Source organism: Adiantum capillus-veneris, chromosome 23 (genome assembly GCF_014529385.1).
Source record: "Adiantum capillus-veneris isolate H3 chromosome 23, ASM1452938v2, whole genome shotgun sequence".
Taxonomy (NCBI): domain Eukaryota; kingdom Viridiplantae; phylum Streptophyta; class Polypodiopsida; order Polypodiales; family Pteridaceae; genus Adiantum; species Adiantum capillus-veneris.
Window position 1 is genome coordinate 90,907,176 of NC_140953.1, and position 18,397 is coordinate 90,925,572.

At 43.7% G+C, this 18,397-nt stretch overlaps 1 protein-coding gene across 1 annotated transcript in view; it reads left to right on the top strand.

Moving 5' to 3' along the window:
• LOC147428157 (calmodulin-binding transcription activator 2-like) overlaps positions 1-14,056 on the top strand; it is a 111,715-nt gene extending 97,659 nt beyond the window's left edge. Inside the window, exons 11-12 of the mRNA XM_086497557.1 lie at positions 12,889-13,179; positions 13,577-14,056. Coding sequence (XP_086353683.1) covers positions 12,889-13,179; positions 13,577-13,645 — 360 coding nt within the window. The 3' untranslated portion in view covers positions 13,646-14,056. The remainder of the gene's footprint in view (positions 1-12,888; positions 13,180-13,576) is intronic.
• Positions 14,057-18,397: the final 4,341 nt, after the last annotated feature.

The following is an 18,397-nucleotide window of genomic DNA, read 5'->3' on the forward strand; positions in this document are numbered from 1 at the left end:
CCAAACAGGTGTTTTGGTACAAATTGGAGGCCCAAAATAGAGAATTCAGCGTACTGTAATTTCTCACCAGGTTTTGTTAAGTGCTCTGAAGTTTGTGGGAAAGCACCATTTACTTGGGATTTTGTCCATGGAGACTTTTACTGCGGTTATGCTACCAAAATTGGGCAAGAGTATGGGAATTTGAGCCCGATAAAAGTGGGACATCTTGTAGGAGTTTACAAGTTTTTCTCAAGTGCAATAAGAATAAAGAAACACTGAAAGGGGCGCCAACCTTTGGGGCCAACAGGGTGTCCTTGTCTACTTGGGAGCGCTCTAGCTACCAAGTCGTGCTTTGTTTTGAAGTGTCGAATCCAAGTACCAGGTTTATCTGTGAAGTTACTTTGTGTCGTATAGGTATAGTTAACCAACGTATAGATCTGGTGAAAGCCAAAGTTACCATCCTTTAGTGAGGCTACAGGCTGGTTTCATGGTTCCATTGCCGGGATAGCATCACTTTTTCCTCAAGGACAAAGGTGGTTCCAAACTTATTGTATGTGGCGGATCTGTACGTATTGTACGTTGTCCCGTACGAAAATACGTAAAAATACGTACTCTTGTAAAAAAACCTTAATTCACTAAACTTTCTAGGATATATCCAATAAAAAACAAGAGAAAAGGCAACAACTTCTAGAGACATTTAAAGACATGTTTTACAAGATATCTACATGCTGTGTAACTACTGCAAGAGACTTCAAATGACATTGATGATGGAATAGGCATGTCAAAGCTCAAATGAGATCTAAAATAACACACCAATACGAAAAACACCAATTTGCTCTTTGGTTGTGTGCCCAAAAGTGTACGGAATGGTTCAAAAACCATCACGCTACAATTCAGTGGCCTTATCTCCCAAAAAAAAAAAATAAAAAAAATTGTCGTGTACAGATCAACCTGTACCGTACGGATCCGTACAATACAACCATATGGTACGGATCAGGTCCGTACGTACGTGTTGAAACAACCTTGCTCAAGAAGTGAACCTTGGTATGTTTTGGGCGAAGATAAAAGCATAGGTATTTGGAATTCCACTATGGCTGACAGTACGAATGACACAAGAGAAGAGGGTTCCTCTCCAGAGGACAAACAGGCTGTTCCTCTAGTTTATGAGGTTGGGGAGAGTTCACGGCCACCATTGTGTGTACCTTTTATTGATGAGTTCAAGGGTTAATGACTGGGCAACTAGACGAGGATGCGTTCAAGACACAATTTGTAGCAAGGTTGCATCCGTACGTACGTACGTATTCTATCCGTACAGTACGGTTATACAGTACTGATCCGTACATACAGATAGGATCCGTACGGATGTTTTCTTATGATAAAAAGTATGTCTGCCCTATTTCATTCGATTAGGCCTCTTTTCGAAAACCGCCTTGCTGCGGCTGAGAGCGACTGGTATTAGCAAAGAAACAGGTACTGTGCAGTGTGTGCTCCTCTCTTGTAGGTGCCAGGTAAAATGACTCAAACCCAACCCAGTGTGGGACACGCACACCCACGTGGCAGTGCAAGGATTGTGGGGAAAGCAAGACGAGTACTATTACTCGTGTTCTCAAGCATCTTATAGGGATAGGTACTACAAATCATTGCGATGGTTGTGAGAAGATCCCACCTAAATTAGGGAAAACCTTATTTGAGAGCATTTCTCTACAGCATCTAGTGCACCTCCGAGGGGGTCATCGATTTCACAGAATGCCTTGCAAGATGCATTACGTGGGGACCTTGGTGACATTCCAGGAGATGGAGGGATGGGTTTTGGCTCTCAGACTACTGTGCCCTCCAGTGCCGACACTAGTAGGAAAGGGCTTGTGTAGCTGGACATGATGAGGAGGAGAGTGGGGATGACTGGTCTACAGCTCCCACCGGTGCACCGAGGTAGGCCATGTTGCCTTCACGCGTGAACTCTTAGTCTTGGGCAGGGTAGTTTTCGTACGACGTACGGAACGTCTCGTTCCGTACTGCGGGTCACGTACCGTCCCGTACGTTTCGTACGTTTTGTACGTTTTTTTTATTTATTTAATAAATAAAAGCAAAATTCACAATTGTGAATGGATTACATTGAGCAGCCCAACTCTCTCTCTCTCATGCTCTAGCCTCTTCCTATTTAAGCAATGCCTCTCCATCTTGTTCTCCAACACTTCCAAGCTCTCAATGCTCATTGCTCTCAAGCTCTCAATGCTCTCAATGTTCTCACTGCTCAATGCTCCCATGTTCTAGCTCTCAAGTGACAAGCTCTAGAGACTAGAGTCTTGCCTCTCCATCTTCTCTCCATTGGGTCTCTCCCTCTCAAGCTCCCATTGAAGATCTCATAACGTCAAGTTTCTTTAAGTGTAAAGTTTAAACCCAAGGGCCTGAGCCTTAGACGTAAGAATTCTTTGTTTTTTTATTTTGAACGCACGTAACGTCATCGTACATCTTAATATTTTTTAGTTCGTTTAGTACCGCACATCATTGTACGTGTACAAAACGTACGGGACCGTACGAGACCACTATGGTCTTGGGTGAGAGAGAAATAGAAGATAGCAGAGACGGAGATAGCTCGCACTCTTGTAGAGTGCAATATTGCGTTCAATGTGCTTCGAACAGATCAATGGAAGAGGATGGTCAGAGCCATTTCTCAGGTTGGCCTCACGGAGTGGTGGACTAGCTTGGATTACATAGTAACAGGGAACGGGTAGAACGGACCCTAAATGGTCCAAAACGGAGTCGGGAACGGAACACCATTCTGGAACGGAGTGTAACCGGAACGGTGACCCGGAACCGAGGGGGACGGGACGGAACGGCACCCGGAATGGGAATCCGGAACAGACATGCAAAAAAGTCAAGTTTTTTTTACTAGCCATTTGGGGGCATGTTTAGGGCTGTTTGGGGGCTATTTGGGGACAGGTTTGGGGCTATTTGGGGCTGTTTGGGGGCTATTTGGAGGGCTGATTTGGCGCTATTTGGAGGCTCGTCTCACCTCCTTCTCAAGCTCTCAACATCTCTACTGAGCAACTCTCCTTGCTAAAGCTTTAAGCTTGGACATGGAGCTCTAGCTTCTACCTGTTCTTTTTTGGCGGAAAGCACAACACCCTCAAAGAACAAATGTGGCTTCTACCTCTCTTTCTCAAGCTCCATTCCCCCCCCCCCCCCCCCCCCCCCCCTCTCTCTCTCTCTCTCTCTCTCTCTCTCAATCTCAAGAGTCAAACACCATCCTTGTCTCAAGCTCCGTCATCGTAAAACATGTCTAAATATGGCTCTAATTAGGATGGTTGAATTCAAAAGCTTAGCTTATAGATTTTCACTAACATATGGGCCTATAATACATATAATATATATAGTTTCTTTGGTCTACCGTTCCCGTTCCCGTTCTGGCCCCCCTCCTCCCTCCCGTTCCGGTCCCGTTCCCGTTCCAAGTAACTATGTTTGGATTACAACAAGATGCGTAGTAGTATGCTAAATGAGTAGAAAGCAGTCTTTATTTGAAGTCTTGGTGAATGCATATTTAAATGTATGAAGTACTCTCAGTTTCATGCTTTGTTAAAAAAAGTACGAATTTTTACGTACCTAAAAACTCAATCCATTCTGTACTACGTATCTTACGAACCGAATTTGTACCGAACACTACGTACCTAACTACCTTGGAACTTGGTAGCTGCTGTGAATGTGTTTACTTGGCTGGTGTAGAATCCCAAGTTTATGGAGTTTCTGCAAGCTCCACGAGTGTCACAGGAGGCAAGGCAACTTTCTCATCCAATAGAGCCCGCTGAGGCTCAAGCTCAGGTCCCAAATGCAATCTAGCAGGAGAGGGAGCATTCGCATGTTGTGGAGTCAATTGGGGCTCTAAGGCAAACCTTTTCTGGCCATGAACGGGTGGCTAGGATGCCGATTCTTGAGGCTATTCCAGTTCAGCCAGCCACCTTTGAGCGTCTCTAAATGGACAAGGAACTACTTTCCAGGCTATGCATCAGATATTTCCACCACCCATAGTACAATCCTGGAGGTGGATATGTGTTTCAGAGCATGGCTAATTATGTGCGTGGAAATCAGCAGTACATGCCAGGAACAGCCTTTGGGGGTATGCAAGGCATGATGCCAAACCCCATGTATAATAATATCGACTTACAGCCAGAGTTTCAGAGTACTCAGGGCCAGTTTGGGATGCCACAGGACAATTTTGGTATGGCTGGTTTTCCCAATCAGCAGGCAAATATGGCATTAGGAAGCCGGAATGCTATTGGCCAAGGAGCACGAATCATCCCTATCATTGTACCCATGTTGCAGACACTTCCCTATGCCAATTTGACAGTGCTTGAGAAGCCAAAACCATATAAAGAAGGTGGTGCAGTTGCGAAGTTTGATACTTTCAGTGGTTTCAAAGACAAGACGAAGACTATTACTTCCATCCAACAGTTTGATACTGCTTATGTAGGGGGGAATTTTATAGAGGCTTTGAAGGTTTGGTAAGCTGCCACTTTTGTAAAAGGAAATGCGCGTTTATGGTAGACGACATTAGTGATGCAAGGACAGACACCCGCCACATGGACATACTTCAAACAAATGTTTACATCTGTTGTCACGTGACACATGCAACCCTATGTGTTCGTGGACAAAAGCTACAGCATGACCAGGGTTCAGTTCAGTCAAGTCAGTCTAGAATAGGAAGTGATCTGGCACTTTTGTGAGTCTGTTCGCAGACTATGCATGTCCAGACACTTAGATTAGATGCATATCCTCCGGTTGCACACATCATGATCATCAGCATTCCCATCAGAATCTATCAAGGGAATTTTACAGTGCATTAAACCTATTTTCCCTATTTTTGACATTTTTCACTTATTATTTTTAAGTGACTTTTGTTGGGAACTAGGTAGGGCAATTTTGCTAAGATAATATATAAGCAAACCAAAGCTAGCACTTTTTGGCAGAAGAGGCAGCAGGAACCAGTGTGTTCAACAGGCACCTTCTCAGCAAGACCCCCCACATCAGCAAGGCTAGTGTTTTTGCATCTGCAAGGACCTAGCGTTTTCATCCACAGGCAGCCTGGCGTTTTGTGCACAACAGATCAGCCCCGGCAGCAGCAAGACAGAACAAGAAGCCTAGCGTTTTGCATTTGCAAGACATCCGGCAGCAGTACGATGATTTTCAGCCCTAGCGTTTTTGCATTTGCAAGGCCCTTCAGCGTTTTTGCAGATCTTCGCGACGGAATCTCCAGAAGCACCAGTGTTTTCAGTTTTCAGCAGTCAGACTCCGCAGTAGAAGTCCCGAACCTCGCAGATCTCACCTTCCCGTAGCAGATCCTCGCCACACGGTCAGATCCCGCGAAGTTTGCAGTTTCAGCCCGGAAAACACAGATTTCAGCATCTGCGTTTTCAGCGCATCGTCGTCGCATCGTCGCCATCAACATCGTCACCGACATAGAGTCAGAATTCAGCAAATAAAGATTTGCAGATCTCAGCCCTTAGCATTTTCAGATTTCAGCCCATCTCGTCGTCGTCCTCATTGTCGGCAAGTCCAAGCATTGTAGAGATTTGTGCAATCAATAGTAGACTACTCTCTCCATAGAGAGTGGGGCCCTTGGAGGAGGGTTTGACAACATCTCTGGTGTCGTATTCTCTTCTCTCTCTATCTCTCAGTCTCATGCACCTTCATTCACAGTGTCCACCACTTTGTTTGTGTCCATTGCACTCTCTCACTAAAGGAACGGAAGGCTCTCCCTTCCGTAAGTAAAAGGAACCTTGAGCACAGTTCGGAGCACTCATCTTGAGCAAAGTTCAACATTCACTTCCGTTGCACCTTACATTGGTATCAGAGCTTTGGCAGTGTTCCCTATCACTCAAGGAAAGAACCACAAGAACCATATAATTTTTTTTTGCTTGTTGAGGTCGCACGAACCCAAGTTCACTTGGGCGTGTCGATTTCTAATCGTGTTTTTGAAGAGTGACAGGAAACCCAAGAAAGAAGGGCTTGTCCAACCTCCCCTTGTGCCTCTTTTCACTCATTGAGAGCGGATCATGCACTTAGCGGCCGGCCAATCGACGTGAGGTGGGAAAAAGCAACCTTGGTGTGAGCGCAAGGCCGCCAAGGGGTGCGCCCGCAGGAAAGAGAAGAACTCAGGTGAAGAGAAGATCCTTCTCTAACACACATTGCAAGCGAAAGAAGAACCTCAAGACCCTCAAGAACCCAAGAACCACAAGAACCCAAGTTCCTCGTGAACTTAAGAGAACCAAAGCTCACAGTGGATGGTCATCACTCGAAATGGAATGGATACTTCGCTTGGAGGTGATGAGCATGAGAGAGGCGAAGAAGAATTTTCCCCACTAAGACATTTTTCCGACCCTCCCCTTTCCCATCTACGCCAAGGATTGCACTAACTCCTATGGAGGCTTTGGACCAGATGTTTATGGAAAGGAAGTTAGAACGCGAAGCAAGACAAGCAGAAAGAATGGCAGAATTTGATCGTGAATGCAAAGAAAGAAAAGCAGAAATGGATCGCAGACACGCAGAAAGAAAAGCAGAAAGAAAGGCAACCATAGAGCGTGAGCATGAGCAAGCCCGACACATGCAAGAGTTGTTGGGACTCTTTTCTCAAGTGTAGGCACAGATGCAAGAGATTCGGGAAAAGGAGACTCTCTCAGTCTCTTCTTCTCCAAAGCATGACACACAGGATTTGCATGATGAATCGCATGATAATGATGAGCATGATGATTTGAATGATAATGATAAGCATGATGATTTGGATGACAATGACAAGCATGATGATTTGCATGATGATCAAGATGTGATTTCTCACAAGCATGATGATTTGCATGAAGATGATGTGATTGTTCACAAGGATGATGTGTTAGTTGATACTTTCTCTAGTGAAGCTAACCTCATTGCAGATTCAATCAATCACGACAAATAGATCTTGGCTCTCGAGCCTAGGTCCAAAGAACCCCCTCAGAAAGAACCAATCTTGGCTCTCGAGCCTAGGTCCAATGAACCCTTACAGGAAGTACTATGTGTTCGAATGATTACTCAGCACGCATTGCTCGAGTGTTTCATTCGTGACCGTTTCCTGTATTTTAGTCAGCGTCTCTATGTGATCCCTTTTCCTAGGCATGACATATTGTACGTTGAGCACGTTTCACTCATGAATGAGCACGGATGTATGCGGATTATTCATGAAAAGCTGAAAAGTATGCATTCAAGAAAGTCACATTTCATGTCTCTTCCTTGGCACGACACAGTGGTAGAAACAGCACATGAAAGTATGAGCACCAAGCATAGGCATTTCCGTTGTGAATTGCCACAGTTGATTGATTTAGATAAGAAAAACAAGATTCGATCTCATTGTTTGCGTGTGTGTGGTGAACGGTTTGGCAGTCTGTCTATTTGTTCATCTATGTTGCATACAGTCTTTAGCGAAGATGAGATTTTTTCCAGTCACTTTACATAAAATGGATATGTTCATGTTTTTGTGTTGGAATTGGTTTCAAGAATTTTTGGCCTCGGAGATTCTTGAAGAAGATGGGACCTACGTCCATGGACAACGTTGACGCATTGAAGGAGACTCAGAAGACTTTGTGTCGCTTTCGGCGCGTTTCAAAGAAGCAAGCATTGCATACCTTTATGAAGTTCGAGTATCGCACGACCCACATATCAGAGTGGCGAAGAGTCCTTTCAAGGATTCCGGATGTTGTTGCCGATCTCCCTCGACGCCATACAGTTCGGTACCAGTACCTCACTTTGAAAAGGAGGGGATGTCACGTGACACATCCAACCCTATGTGTCCGTGGACAAACTACAGCATGACCAGGGTTTAGTTCAGTCAAGTCAGTATAGAATAGGAAGTGATCTGGCACTTTTGTGAGTCTGTTCGCAGACCATGCATGTCCTGACACTTAGATTAGATGCATATCCTCCGGTTGCACACATCATTCCCATTAGAATACATCAAGGGAATTTTATAGTGCATTAAACCTATTTTCCCTATTTTTGACATTTTTCACTTATTATTTTTAAGTGACTTTTGTTGGGAACTAGGTAGGGCAATTTTGCTAAGATAATATATAAGCAAACCAAAGCTAGTACTTTTTGGCAGAAGAGGCAGGAGGAACCAGTGTGTTCAACAGGCACCTTCTCAACAAGACCCCCCACATCAGCAGGGCTAGCGTTTTTGCATCTGCAAGGACCTACCGTTTTCATCCACAGGCAGCCTGGCGTTTTGTGCACAGCAGATCAGCCCCGGCAGCCGCAAGACAGAACAAGAAGCCTAGCGTTTTGCATTTGCAGGACATCCGGCAGCAGTAGGAGGATTTTCAGCCCTAGCGTTTTTGCATTTGCAAGGCACTTCAGCGTTTTTGCAAATCTTCGCAATGGAATCTCCAGAAGCACCAGTGTTTTCAGTTTTCAGCAGTCAGACTCCGCAGTAGAAGTCCCGAACCTCGCAGATCTCACCTTCCCGCAGCAGATCCTCGCCGCACGGTCAGATCCCGCGAAGTTTGCAGTTTCAGCCCGGAAAACGCAGATTTCAGCATCTGCGTTTTCAGCACATCGTCGTCGTATCGTCGCCATCGACATCGTCACCGACATGGAGTCAGAATTCAGCAAATAAAGATTTGCAGATTTCAACCCTTAGCATTTTCAGATTTCAGCCCGTCTCGTCGTCCTCCTCATTGTCGGCAAGTGCAAGCATTGTAGAGATTTGTGCAATCAATAGTAGACTGCTCTCGCCATAGAGAGTGGGGCCCTTGGAGGAGGGTTTGACAACATCTCTGGTGTCATATTCTCTTCTTTCTCTATCTCTCAGTCTCATGCACCTTCATTCACAGTGTTCATCACTTTGTTTGTGTCCATTGCACTCTCTCACTAAAGGAACGGAAGGTTCTCCCTTCCGTAAGTAAAAGGAACCTTGAGCATAGTTCGGAGCACTCATCTTGAGCAAAGTTCAACATTCACTTCCGCTGCACCTTACATCTATATGGCTGTCAAATGAGTTTGAAGTTGATGTCATGACAGATTGGCACCAACTCAATGCGGCTACCTGCAAAAACTTAGAGGAGTACAATCGGAAGTTTTATAAAGCGTTGCTTTCAGTATTTTCCTTTAGATTTGTGCCATTGACAGAGCAGATTGAGAAGTATTGTTGTGGTTTGCCTAAAGGGCTCAAGAATCATCGTATAAAGAACAGAGTGGCCACCCTTACTCAACTAATGGAGGTTGCCAACATTGGTCATGCCTTCTTGAAAGGAGAAGAGAGTGGATTCTAGGACAACATGAAAGGGGGTCAGTCAAAGGAAAATTCAACAAAGAGGTCCTTTGCAAAAGTGACTCCTGAAGTTCCCATGGGTTAGGAAAGACAGAGAAAGCTAAAGACTCATCCGAGTCTTCTGGAGGATAAGCCAAAAGAAAGAAAAGTTAAGGGAAAAGTTGCAAGACGTTATTTGGTGAAGTTCAAGAACTATCCACCTATGGATGTAAAGTGGATGGAAGAAAGTTAACTGATAGAGTCACCAAAGGTATTGCAGCTCCACCTTGAAGCCTCGTATTCCCCAACTCAGATCACTTCATTAGAGCAAAGGTGAAAGATTTTGACGCATGCTTAAAAGAGGGGTACATAAGGATTCAGTGCAATAGAAGTGTACATTGCTTGACAAAAGTATGAAGGTTTCATTAAGTCGTTTGATTTTTGACAATCTTTCTTGCGAATACATATAATGATAAAAGGATGCGAATTACACTAAACATCTGTGGCATGTATAGGATGCACACAATTGCGGACATTTGCGATTTAAGAGGGGGGTATGTCACAAGACTATGACAATCACTATCTATATTTGTTGGTTTCTTTCCCTTAATTTTTAATTTAATTTTTGGGACCCTCTTTTTGAAATCACAAATGCTCGGACATTGCATGACTAGTGTGAAATGGCCGTTGGCCGAGAGTTTCACCCGCAGGAGTCAAGGCTAGGCAACCATCTCGATCGACCAGTAAAGAACTGGCGAGGCTCAGTTCAAGTCATTTAGGCCCCGCAGCAAGACTTTATAAGTTGGTGGATACTAGAAATTAAACCAAAAGAAGCAAACTCGACACATGGTAGTAGGAGAGCAACGTGCAAGCCAACACACACTTCCAGAAGAGCTCATCCCAAGAGGGGGGCGCCCAAAACTGAGAGGGGGCCGATTTTTGCATAAGTGAACACTGTGTGTGTATGTGAGAGTAGTGGGTGCTGGTGATCACAGCTTTAATGAAAAGCTTGCCTTCTCCCTTGTCTCATGTAGTGCAATGATTCGCTCTTGTGCATCTCTCTCTCTCCTTTGCACATATGGTAATGCCCCACTAGTTGGGCTTCTCATATGGCCATGTACAATTTTGGGGGTTTTATCCGCGTTTGCCAAGGCAACAACCTTTTGTACAGAAAGCGGATTAGCTAATTGCTAATCCCCCATAGGTCTACACAGTTCCATCACGAAGAATTGCGAAAACGGAGAGTTTTCTTTCATGAAAGCTCATCCAAACCAAAGGGGAACTATCCCATTGCGTGCGGGAGCTTTTGAGACGCGCAGACGTGTTTGCTCAGCTCAAAAGGATGCAAAACAGGGAATTTCAGCCTGCTCGTTTATTTGCAGGTTCAGGGTTTCGCACCTAAACTGCAAGGTAACGCTACAACACGATTGAGAGAGATTTCTCGCAAGAAATCTCGTCTAAATCAAAGGGCAAGTAACCCTACATGTGCAGGAGCTCAAGAGCTACCCATAGAAGTGATCGACACACGAATCGAAGCGTAAAACAGAGAATTACAGCTTGCTGTATTTGCAGGTTTAGGGTTTTGGCCAGTTTTGATGCCTATAGGTCCCAAGAGCTTCGGGATGTGATTTCTCGCCAGGTTTTGTAAAGTGCTCTAAAGTACATGGGAAATCACCGTTTACTTTGGATTTTGTCCGTGGAGACTTCTATTGCGGTTATGATGCCGAAATTGGGCGAGAGTAGGGGAATTTGAGCCGGATAAAAGTGGGACAACTTGTAGAAATTCATAGTTTTTTCTCAAGTGCAATAAGAAAAAAAAAAACAGAAAGGGGCGCCAACCTTTGGGGCCAATAGGGTGTCGTTGTCTACTTGGGAGCGCTCTAGCTACCAAGTTGTGAGTTGTTTTGAAGTGTCAAATCCAGCACTAGGTTTATCTGTGAAGTTACTTTGTGTTGTAAAGTACAAGTAAAGTTAAGCAACGTACAGATTGAGTGAAAGCTAAAGTTACCGCCCTTTAGTGAGGCTAAAGTATGTGTGTGTGTGTGTGTGTGTGTGTGTGTGTGTGTGTACATATATATATATATATATATATATATATATATATATATATATATATATATATATATATATATATATATATATATATATATAGAGAGAGAGAGAGAGAGAGAGAGAGAGAGAGAGAGAGAGATATGAAATGAAATGAAATGTTATATTAATGTCTTCAAAAGGCCAAATGACCTATGAGACAAATCTGTTACAAAATGGTGAATCTAATACCATGTTTGGGTACAAAAGAACTAGAACAAAGATACTACTATTAGAGAGAGAGAGAGAGAGAGAGAGAGAGAGAGAGAGAGAGAGAAATGAAATGTTATATTCACGTCTTCAAAAGGCCAAAATGACCTATGAGACAAATCTGTTACAAAATGGTGAATCTAATACCATGTTTGGGTACAAAAGAACTAGAACAAAGATACTACTACTAGAATCCATCCTCATCTGCACTCTGGATGTCAAGAGAGTATGGCTGGAATCCTTTGCTGTAGTCTCCGTCAATGTTGTGTAGCCCCTCTCCTCAATCGTGGCCGTCTGGATCTCCGTAGCTTCAGTGCTCGGTCGATGAGAGTGCCGGTAGTGGTCGAATGAGTGTGGGTCGAGCTCTGCAGTGATGGCTGCTGCTCTGGCTGTCCCATATCTAGTGAAAAGAAATCTGTAATCTGTCTCTGGGACTCTCTCTATCTCTCCCCAGTAAAGTGTCTCTATATCTGTGTAACTCAAGTAGATATAGCCCAAGACATCTCTGATCCTCATAACTCATGACCCTAGAGAAAGGACCGAAACCCTCTCTAAATAAGCAGTGGAGAGAGAGAGAGAGAGAGAGAGAGAGAGAGAGAGAGAGAGAGTCTTTACCACTTCTTGATTCGAGTATCTCATCCCTTTATGTATCTTGTGGTTTGTATGGGCTTTTCCCCTATGATAAGGTTTTTCCGATATTTCTTGTATACAGATCTGTGGTCAATTTTATGTTATGTGAAGGGTCACAAGCCCCACTTTCTGTGTTTGAAGTGTCGAATCCAGTACCAGGTTTATCTGTGAAGTTACTTTGTGTCGTAAAGTACAGGTAAGTTAAGCAACGTACAGGTCCCGCAGGTGAAAGCCAAAGTTACTGCCCTTTAGTGACGCTACAGTACACACACACACACACACACACGGTATCTCATCCCTTGATGTATCCTGTGGTTTGTATGGGCTTTTCCCCTATGATTGCATTGTATATTTTTCAAGGTTTTTCCGATATTTCTTGTATACAGTCTGTGGTCAATTTTATGTTATGTGAAGGGTCACAAGCCCCACTTTCTGTGTGTGTGTGTGTGTGTGTGTGTGTGTGTGAAATGAAATGTTATATTAACGTCTTCAAAAGGCCAAAATGACCTATGAGACCAATCTGTAACAAAATAGTGAATCTAATACCATGTCTGGGTACAAAAGAACTAGAACAAAGATACTACTACTAGAATCTATCCTCATCTGCACTCTGGATGTCGAGAGAGTATGGCTCGAATCCTCTGCCGTAGTCTCCGTTGATGCTCTGAGAGAGAGAGAGAGAGAGAGAGAGAGAGAGAGTTTTAACTTTTCCACAGGCTCATGTACGAGGTCATCAAGCTCGCAAAAAGTACAAGAAGATACTGTGGACTGTGAGTGTCTTGGATAAAGTAATTTTGAGATGGCGTCGTAAAGGATCAGGGCTACGCGGATATAAAGCTGACGGAATAGAGGATGAGGACAGCGATTATGATACTTGTTTGAAAGACTTCAGAGATAAAAAGGAGGCAGCCTTTGGAGAGGCAGTTGGCCGTGTAAAACAGATGATACAGAATCCGGAGGCACGCAGTCAATACAGACGAATGCTGGAGATGTACCAGAAAGAGAAGGTCAGTTTCATTTACCTTGTGGTATAACTAAAGTTTTCATTTCCTTGGTTTTTAGAATGGTTTCTGGTTGATACATATCAAGAAGAAAAACTATTTGTTAAATGTCTCTTGATTTTTCGTGACCCACAGACCTCTGTATGTGTCACTCTTGCACGCATGCACGGACGTGTGTGTGTGTGTGTGTGTGTGTGTGTGTGTGTGTGTGTGTGTGTGTGTGTTTTTTCCATCAAATAGTAAAATAAATATTTACTAAAATAGAGTAAAAAGTGTGTGTGTGTGTGTGTGTGTGTCCCCATCAATAGTAAAGTACGTTTTTACTCAAATTTAAAATAAAGAGTGTGTACGCGCACGCATGTTTTCTCGTTTCTCCTTGGCCAAATCGTTCAAGTTTGTGTAGGGAGCTCAACTGGATGAAGAAGATTTGGTCATTTTTGATGATGATGAATTGATGGGTCTTCTGGGGTAATAGTTACCCCAGTCACAAAGGATGCCAACCATTAAGTATAATAATTGCTCTTGAGATAGCAATCCGTCATGTTATTGTAGTGAAAGGATGATCGTACCTAACAAGCCTTGTGTATGTATATGAAGAAGCCTCCATTCTATTAGGTTACCCGGTCAGTGTACATTATTTTGTATGCCTCACGGCATAGTTGCGAGTTGGGAGCACCGCTGCTTGCAATCATGCTCTTTGTACTTATTTTACCTATGGTGTCTACACTTGAACAAAGCTAACATTCTGCTGACACAGAGAACCACACTTAAGAAGTATGCTAATTCATTAGTCTTTAGTAGCCTGTAGCCAGAGAAATAGCTAACCATAATGTACAAACATTCCTCAAAAATTGAATGAATCGAGGTATGTTAGTCTCAAAAAGTATATACTCGACGTGTTTATTGATAAGTCTCACTTTTGGCTCCTAAGCCACTCTGATACATGTTTTGGCTGTCATCGTTTTGCTAATAATTGATTTTCGTAAGTCCAATGCCAACAAGAAAGATTTGTATTGGAGTCCGATTGCGACGAAACTTTGTAGAGGCAGGGTGAATGGTGCATTCCAAGGAAAGGCAATAGCCTGGTTATAGCATGGAAATGACATTAAGCATTAAGGATAAGATTGCCCTGTTAGAGCATAACGCAAAACTACTGAATCATTTCAGTTTGATGCAAACTCTTTGTATGCTCATTACTGGAGGCTCCATCGATTGCAAGAATTCACTCTTTAAGAGTTGGTACCTGACTGACTAAGTTCTTCAATTGAATGCTTGTTCTACAGTTTTTCACACACATATTGCTTATGCATGCAAGTAGGAAAGTATGATTTAGACATGTAGTAAATACCATACGTCGAATTTCATGCACCATAAAGAAAATAGGGGGAAATATGACAAGATATGCATGAATACATTATCTTCAAACAAGAACACTTCTGAACATAAAAATACTACACCTTAGAAGGTAGAGGTTAGCAACTTAAAGGCTAGAGCACATGTGCATGCTGCGAAATTGCCAGACATTTTGGGGCAAAAAAAAACTGGTGCCCCAATTTTCAAGCCTGAAGTACGAATATAATTACACTCCAGTAATACTCCCATGGTTGCCAATGCATGATTGGTCAATCTACATCTTCAATTTTTCAAGTTTGAAGTACGAAATATAATCACACCAATAATGCTCCCATGGTTGCCAACGCATGATTGGTCAATCATACATGTAAGAGAAAAAACTATGGCCAGTATTATGTTGTGGATGGTAAAAGCTCATAGCAGAACATTTAATGGGTTTGATCATTATTATTATGATGTGTGGCATGCATGCTACATGTAAGTGCATAACTTCTATAAATTGTAGTGATGTGCCGCAATGTGTGTAAAATTATAGATTGCCCAAGATAGGTATTTGACTCAATTACACCGTCTGACGGATGGTGCCGAGGCTGATGGTCCCATGAATGAGTTTTTGAAGCTCTAAAAGATCATTGTTGCATCAAAGATTCAACGATGCAAAGAATGCAAGTCTAAAAAATGCTATGAAATTTTCTTTCAACAAGGCAACATTGGATTGCCAATCTTTTTGCAACTCTCTCTCTCTCTCTCTCTCTCTCTTTGCATTATGAGGGCCAAAACACTCTTAGGCATGCCTTCTTGTTGGCTCACCTAATCTAGGCATCATTCATGACTAGGCAAGATTGTGAACAAGAGAAATGAAATGAAATGAAATGTAATATTAACGTCTTCAAAAGGCCAAAAGGTTACATGTGGTGAATCTAATACGAGGTCTGGGTTCAAGAAGTATAAAGAATTGAAAAGAAAATAGTGGGTAGGGGTGGGGTGAAAGTTGATACAAAGGGTGAGCTGGTACAATGGAGCTCTCTGACAGTCGAGGCATCATATACATGTACATCAATATCCAAAAGGCTATAGAGGTTCAATGTCCTCCAAGGTAGGCACTCTATCGGGACGGCTCCTATGTCGTGCCAGTATGGTATGGATCCTCTTTCGCAATCTACGTTGATGTCGAGAGGGCCCCCTCATCCATGGGGGACGGGACCGCCCCAACTCTATCGCCTGATCAAGCAGTATGCCTCTAGTGTTGTTATGTTGTGGAGGCTGCTCAAACTCCTCTGTCTGTGACTAAAAGAAATCTGTAATCTTCCGCTATCGCTGGATCTCTCTCATTGTGCCCCTCTTCAAGAGATCCTCTCTGTGTTTGCGAATCTCCAATAAGTATAATCCAAAGCATCTCTGATCCTGGTATCTCATGACTCTAGAAAGTGGCCCAAAACTCTCTTTGAATAGACAATGAAAGCGGCCTCGTATCTCATAGTATATTGGGGAGTGACATATGTAATGTAGCTTTGTCTGTGGCTCTATCTGGCACACCTGACAAATCTTGGACTTGGGTACTCCTCTAAATCTGCTTGTCTCGTAGGTAGTGATGTGAGGATGTGTGTATCTGACCAATAGCACATTGTATCCCGTGAGATAGATGAGTATCCATGTATCTTGGTCTGATCACAAAACCATCCTCTGTGAGTTGGAGAAGATGCTCTCTATAGAAATTCACCTCATACCTAGCTCATGTGAAGGTTGTATCCATGTCCTCTTCGTATCCAACTGAATCAAGTCCTGTCTGATGAGCCTGGTAATCTCTGCCCTAGTGAGGGAGATGGAGGGTGCATCTAGAGAGTACTGAAATGGGGGTAGTTGATCCATACTAAAGCCATGTAACTGAAACCAAGATGCCATCTCTGCATACCAACATGATCTATCTCCTTGCAATGTCAGCTGTCGCGAAGACACCAATTGAGGAGCAGCAAGCTCCGCTCTAACAATGTCATGTGGTACTGAGGCCTTGGCCCTAATCATCCAAGAAATCATAGACACCAAGGGCTTCTCCATACATCTCTATCCATCAATATTGCCAGCTCCGTTACGATGATCAACTGAGGGGCCCCATATCTCCACTCTGTACAGCATGGAACTAAACCTCCGAACATATCCTCTCAAGTTTCCCCAATGCTGCATAGGCTTTGGTCAATCGCGTATTTGTTGCACGCCTCTGGGAAAATAATGGACCACTGAAAACCGCCCCAAGATAAGTGTATGTATCTGCATACTCCACAGTCTCTCGACCATATGTAAAAGTGGGGGCGGACCTCCTTACCCACTGCGCCGTGGTGTTAAACACCATTACCTTGGTTTTACCAAGGTTCACGGACAATCCATTGTCCCGTGCAAATACATGCAATGCATCCAAATGACGCTACATCCCCTCTGGAGAATTTGAGATCAATATCATCAACATATAATAGCAACGGAATCCATGTCCCTACGGAATCCATGTCCCTGCAAGCTGAGCACCTCTATCACCCTCTGTCTGTACATAATCTGAAAACTCATCTACATATATCCCAAAGAGAGTCGGAGATAGGGGACAACCATGCTTCACCCCAATGGCGGAGTGAACCATGTCGGACATGCCTTGAGTAGTGCGTACTTGTCCTACCACTGTCTTGTATAAAGCTAAGATCCCCCAGATCGGCTCTGTGGGCACCCCCATGTCTTGCAATCTGCGTATGAGTCTGGCTCGTGGCACTGTATCAAAGGCTTTGCGGAAATCCACAAAGCTACAATATATCCTCCTGCCATGGTGTCTACCCTCCTCAATAATGGCTCTAAATGTCAAAATCTGGTCAAGGGTGGAGAAACCTCTCCTGTACCCTGCCTGTCCTGCTGCCCGTATACCCTCTCTCTCTGCCCATCCACTCAACTCATGCTCAAGAATTGATGCATATAGCCTAGCAAGAGTGTGACCAACCATGATGGTTCGGTAATTCCCAAGAAGCATAGGATCTCCCGACTTGAAGATAGGCACAATAGTGGACATACTCCAAGTCTCAGGGAAACCCTCATACATGGCTCTATTAAACATCATAGCATGAGGCTCTGCAAGCATATCTCTGGTCAATCGTGTATCTGTTGCACGCCTCAGGGAAAATACTGGACCACTGAAAACAGCCCCAGTATAAGTGTATGTATCTGCATACTCCACAGTCTCTCGACCATATGTAAAAGTGGGGGCGGACCTCCTTACCCACTGCACCGTGGTGTTAAACACCATGACCTTGGTCTTACCAAGGTTCAAATACATGCAATGCATCCAAATGACACTGCATATCCTCTGGAGAATCTGAGATCAGCACAATATCATCAGCATATAATAGCAACGGAATCCATGTCGCTGCAAGCTGAGCACCCCTATCACGCTCTGTTTGTACATAATCCGAAAACTCATCTACATATATCCCAAAGAGAGTCGGAGATAGGAGTCAACCCTGCTTCACCCCAATCGTGGAGTGAACCATGTCGGACATACCTTGAGTAGTGCGTACATGTCCTACCACTGTCTTGTATAAAGCTAAGATCCCCCAGATCAGCTCTGTGGGCACCCCCATGTCTTGCAATCTGCGTATGAGTCTCGCTCGTGGCACTGTATCAAAGACTTTGCGGAAATCCACAAAGCTACAATATATCCTCCTGCTATGGTGTCTACCCTCCTCAATAATGGCTCTAAATATCAAAATCTGGTCAAGAGTGGAGAAACCTCTCCTGAGCCCTGCCTGTCCTGCTGCCCGTATGCCCTCTCTCTCTGCCCATCCACTCAACTCATGCTCAAGAATTGATGCATATAGCCTAGCCAAAGTGTGACCAACCA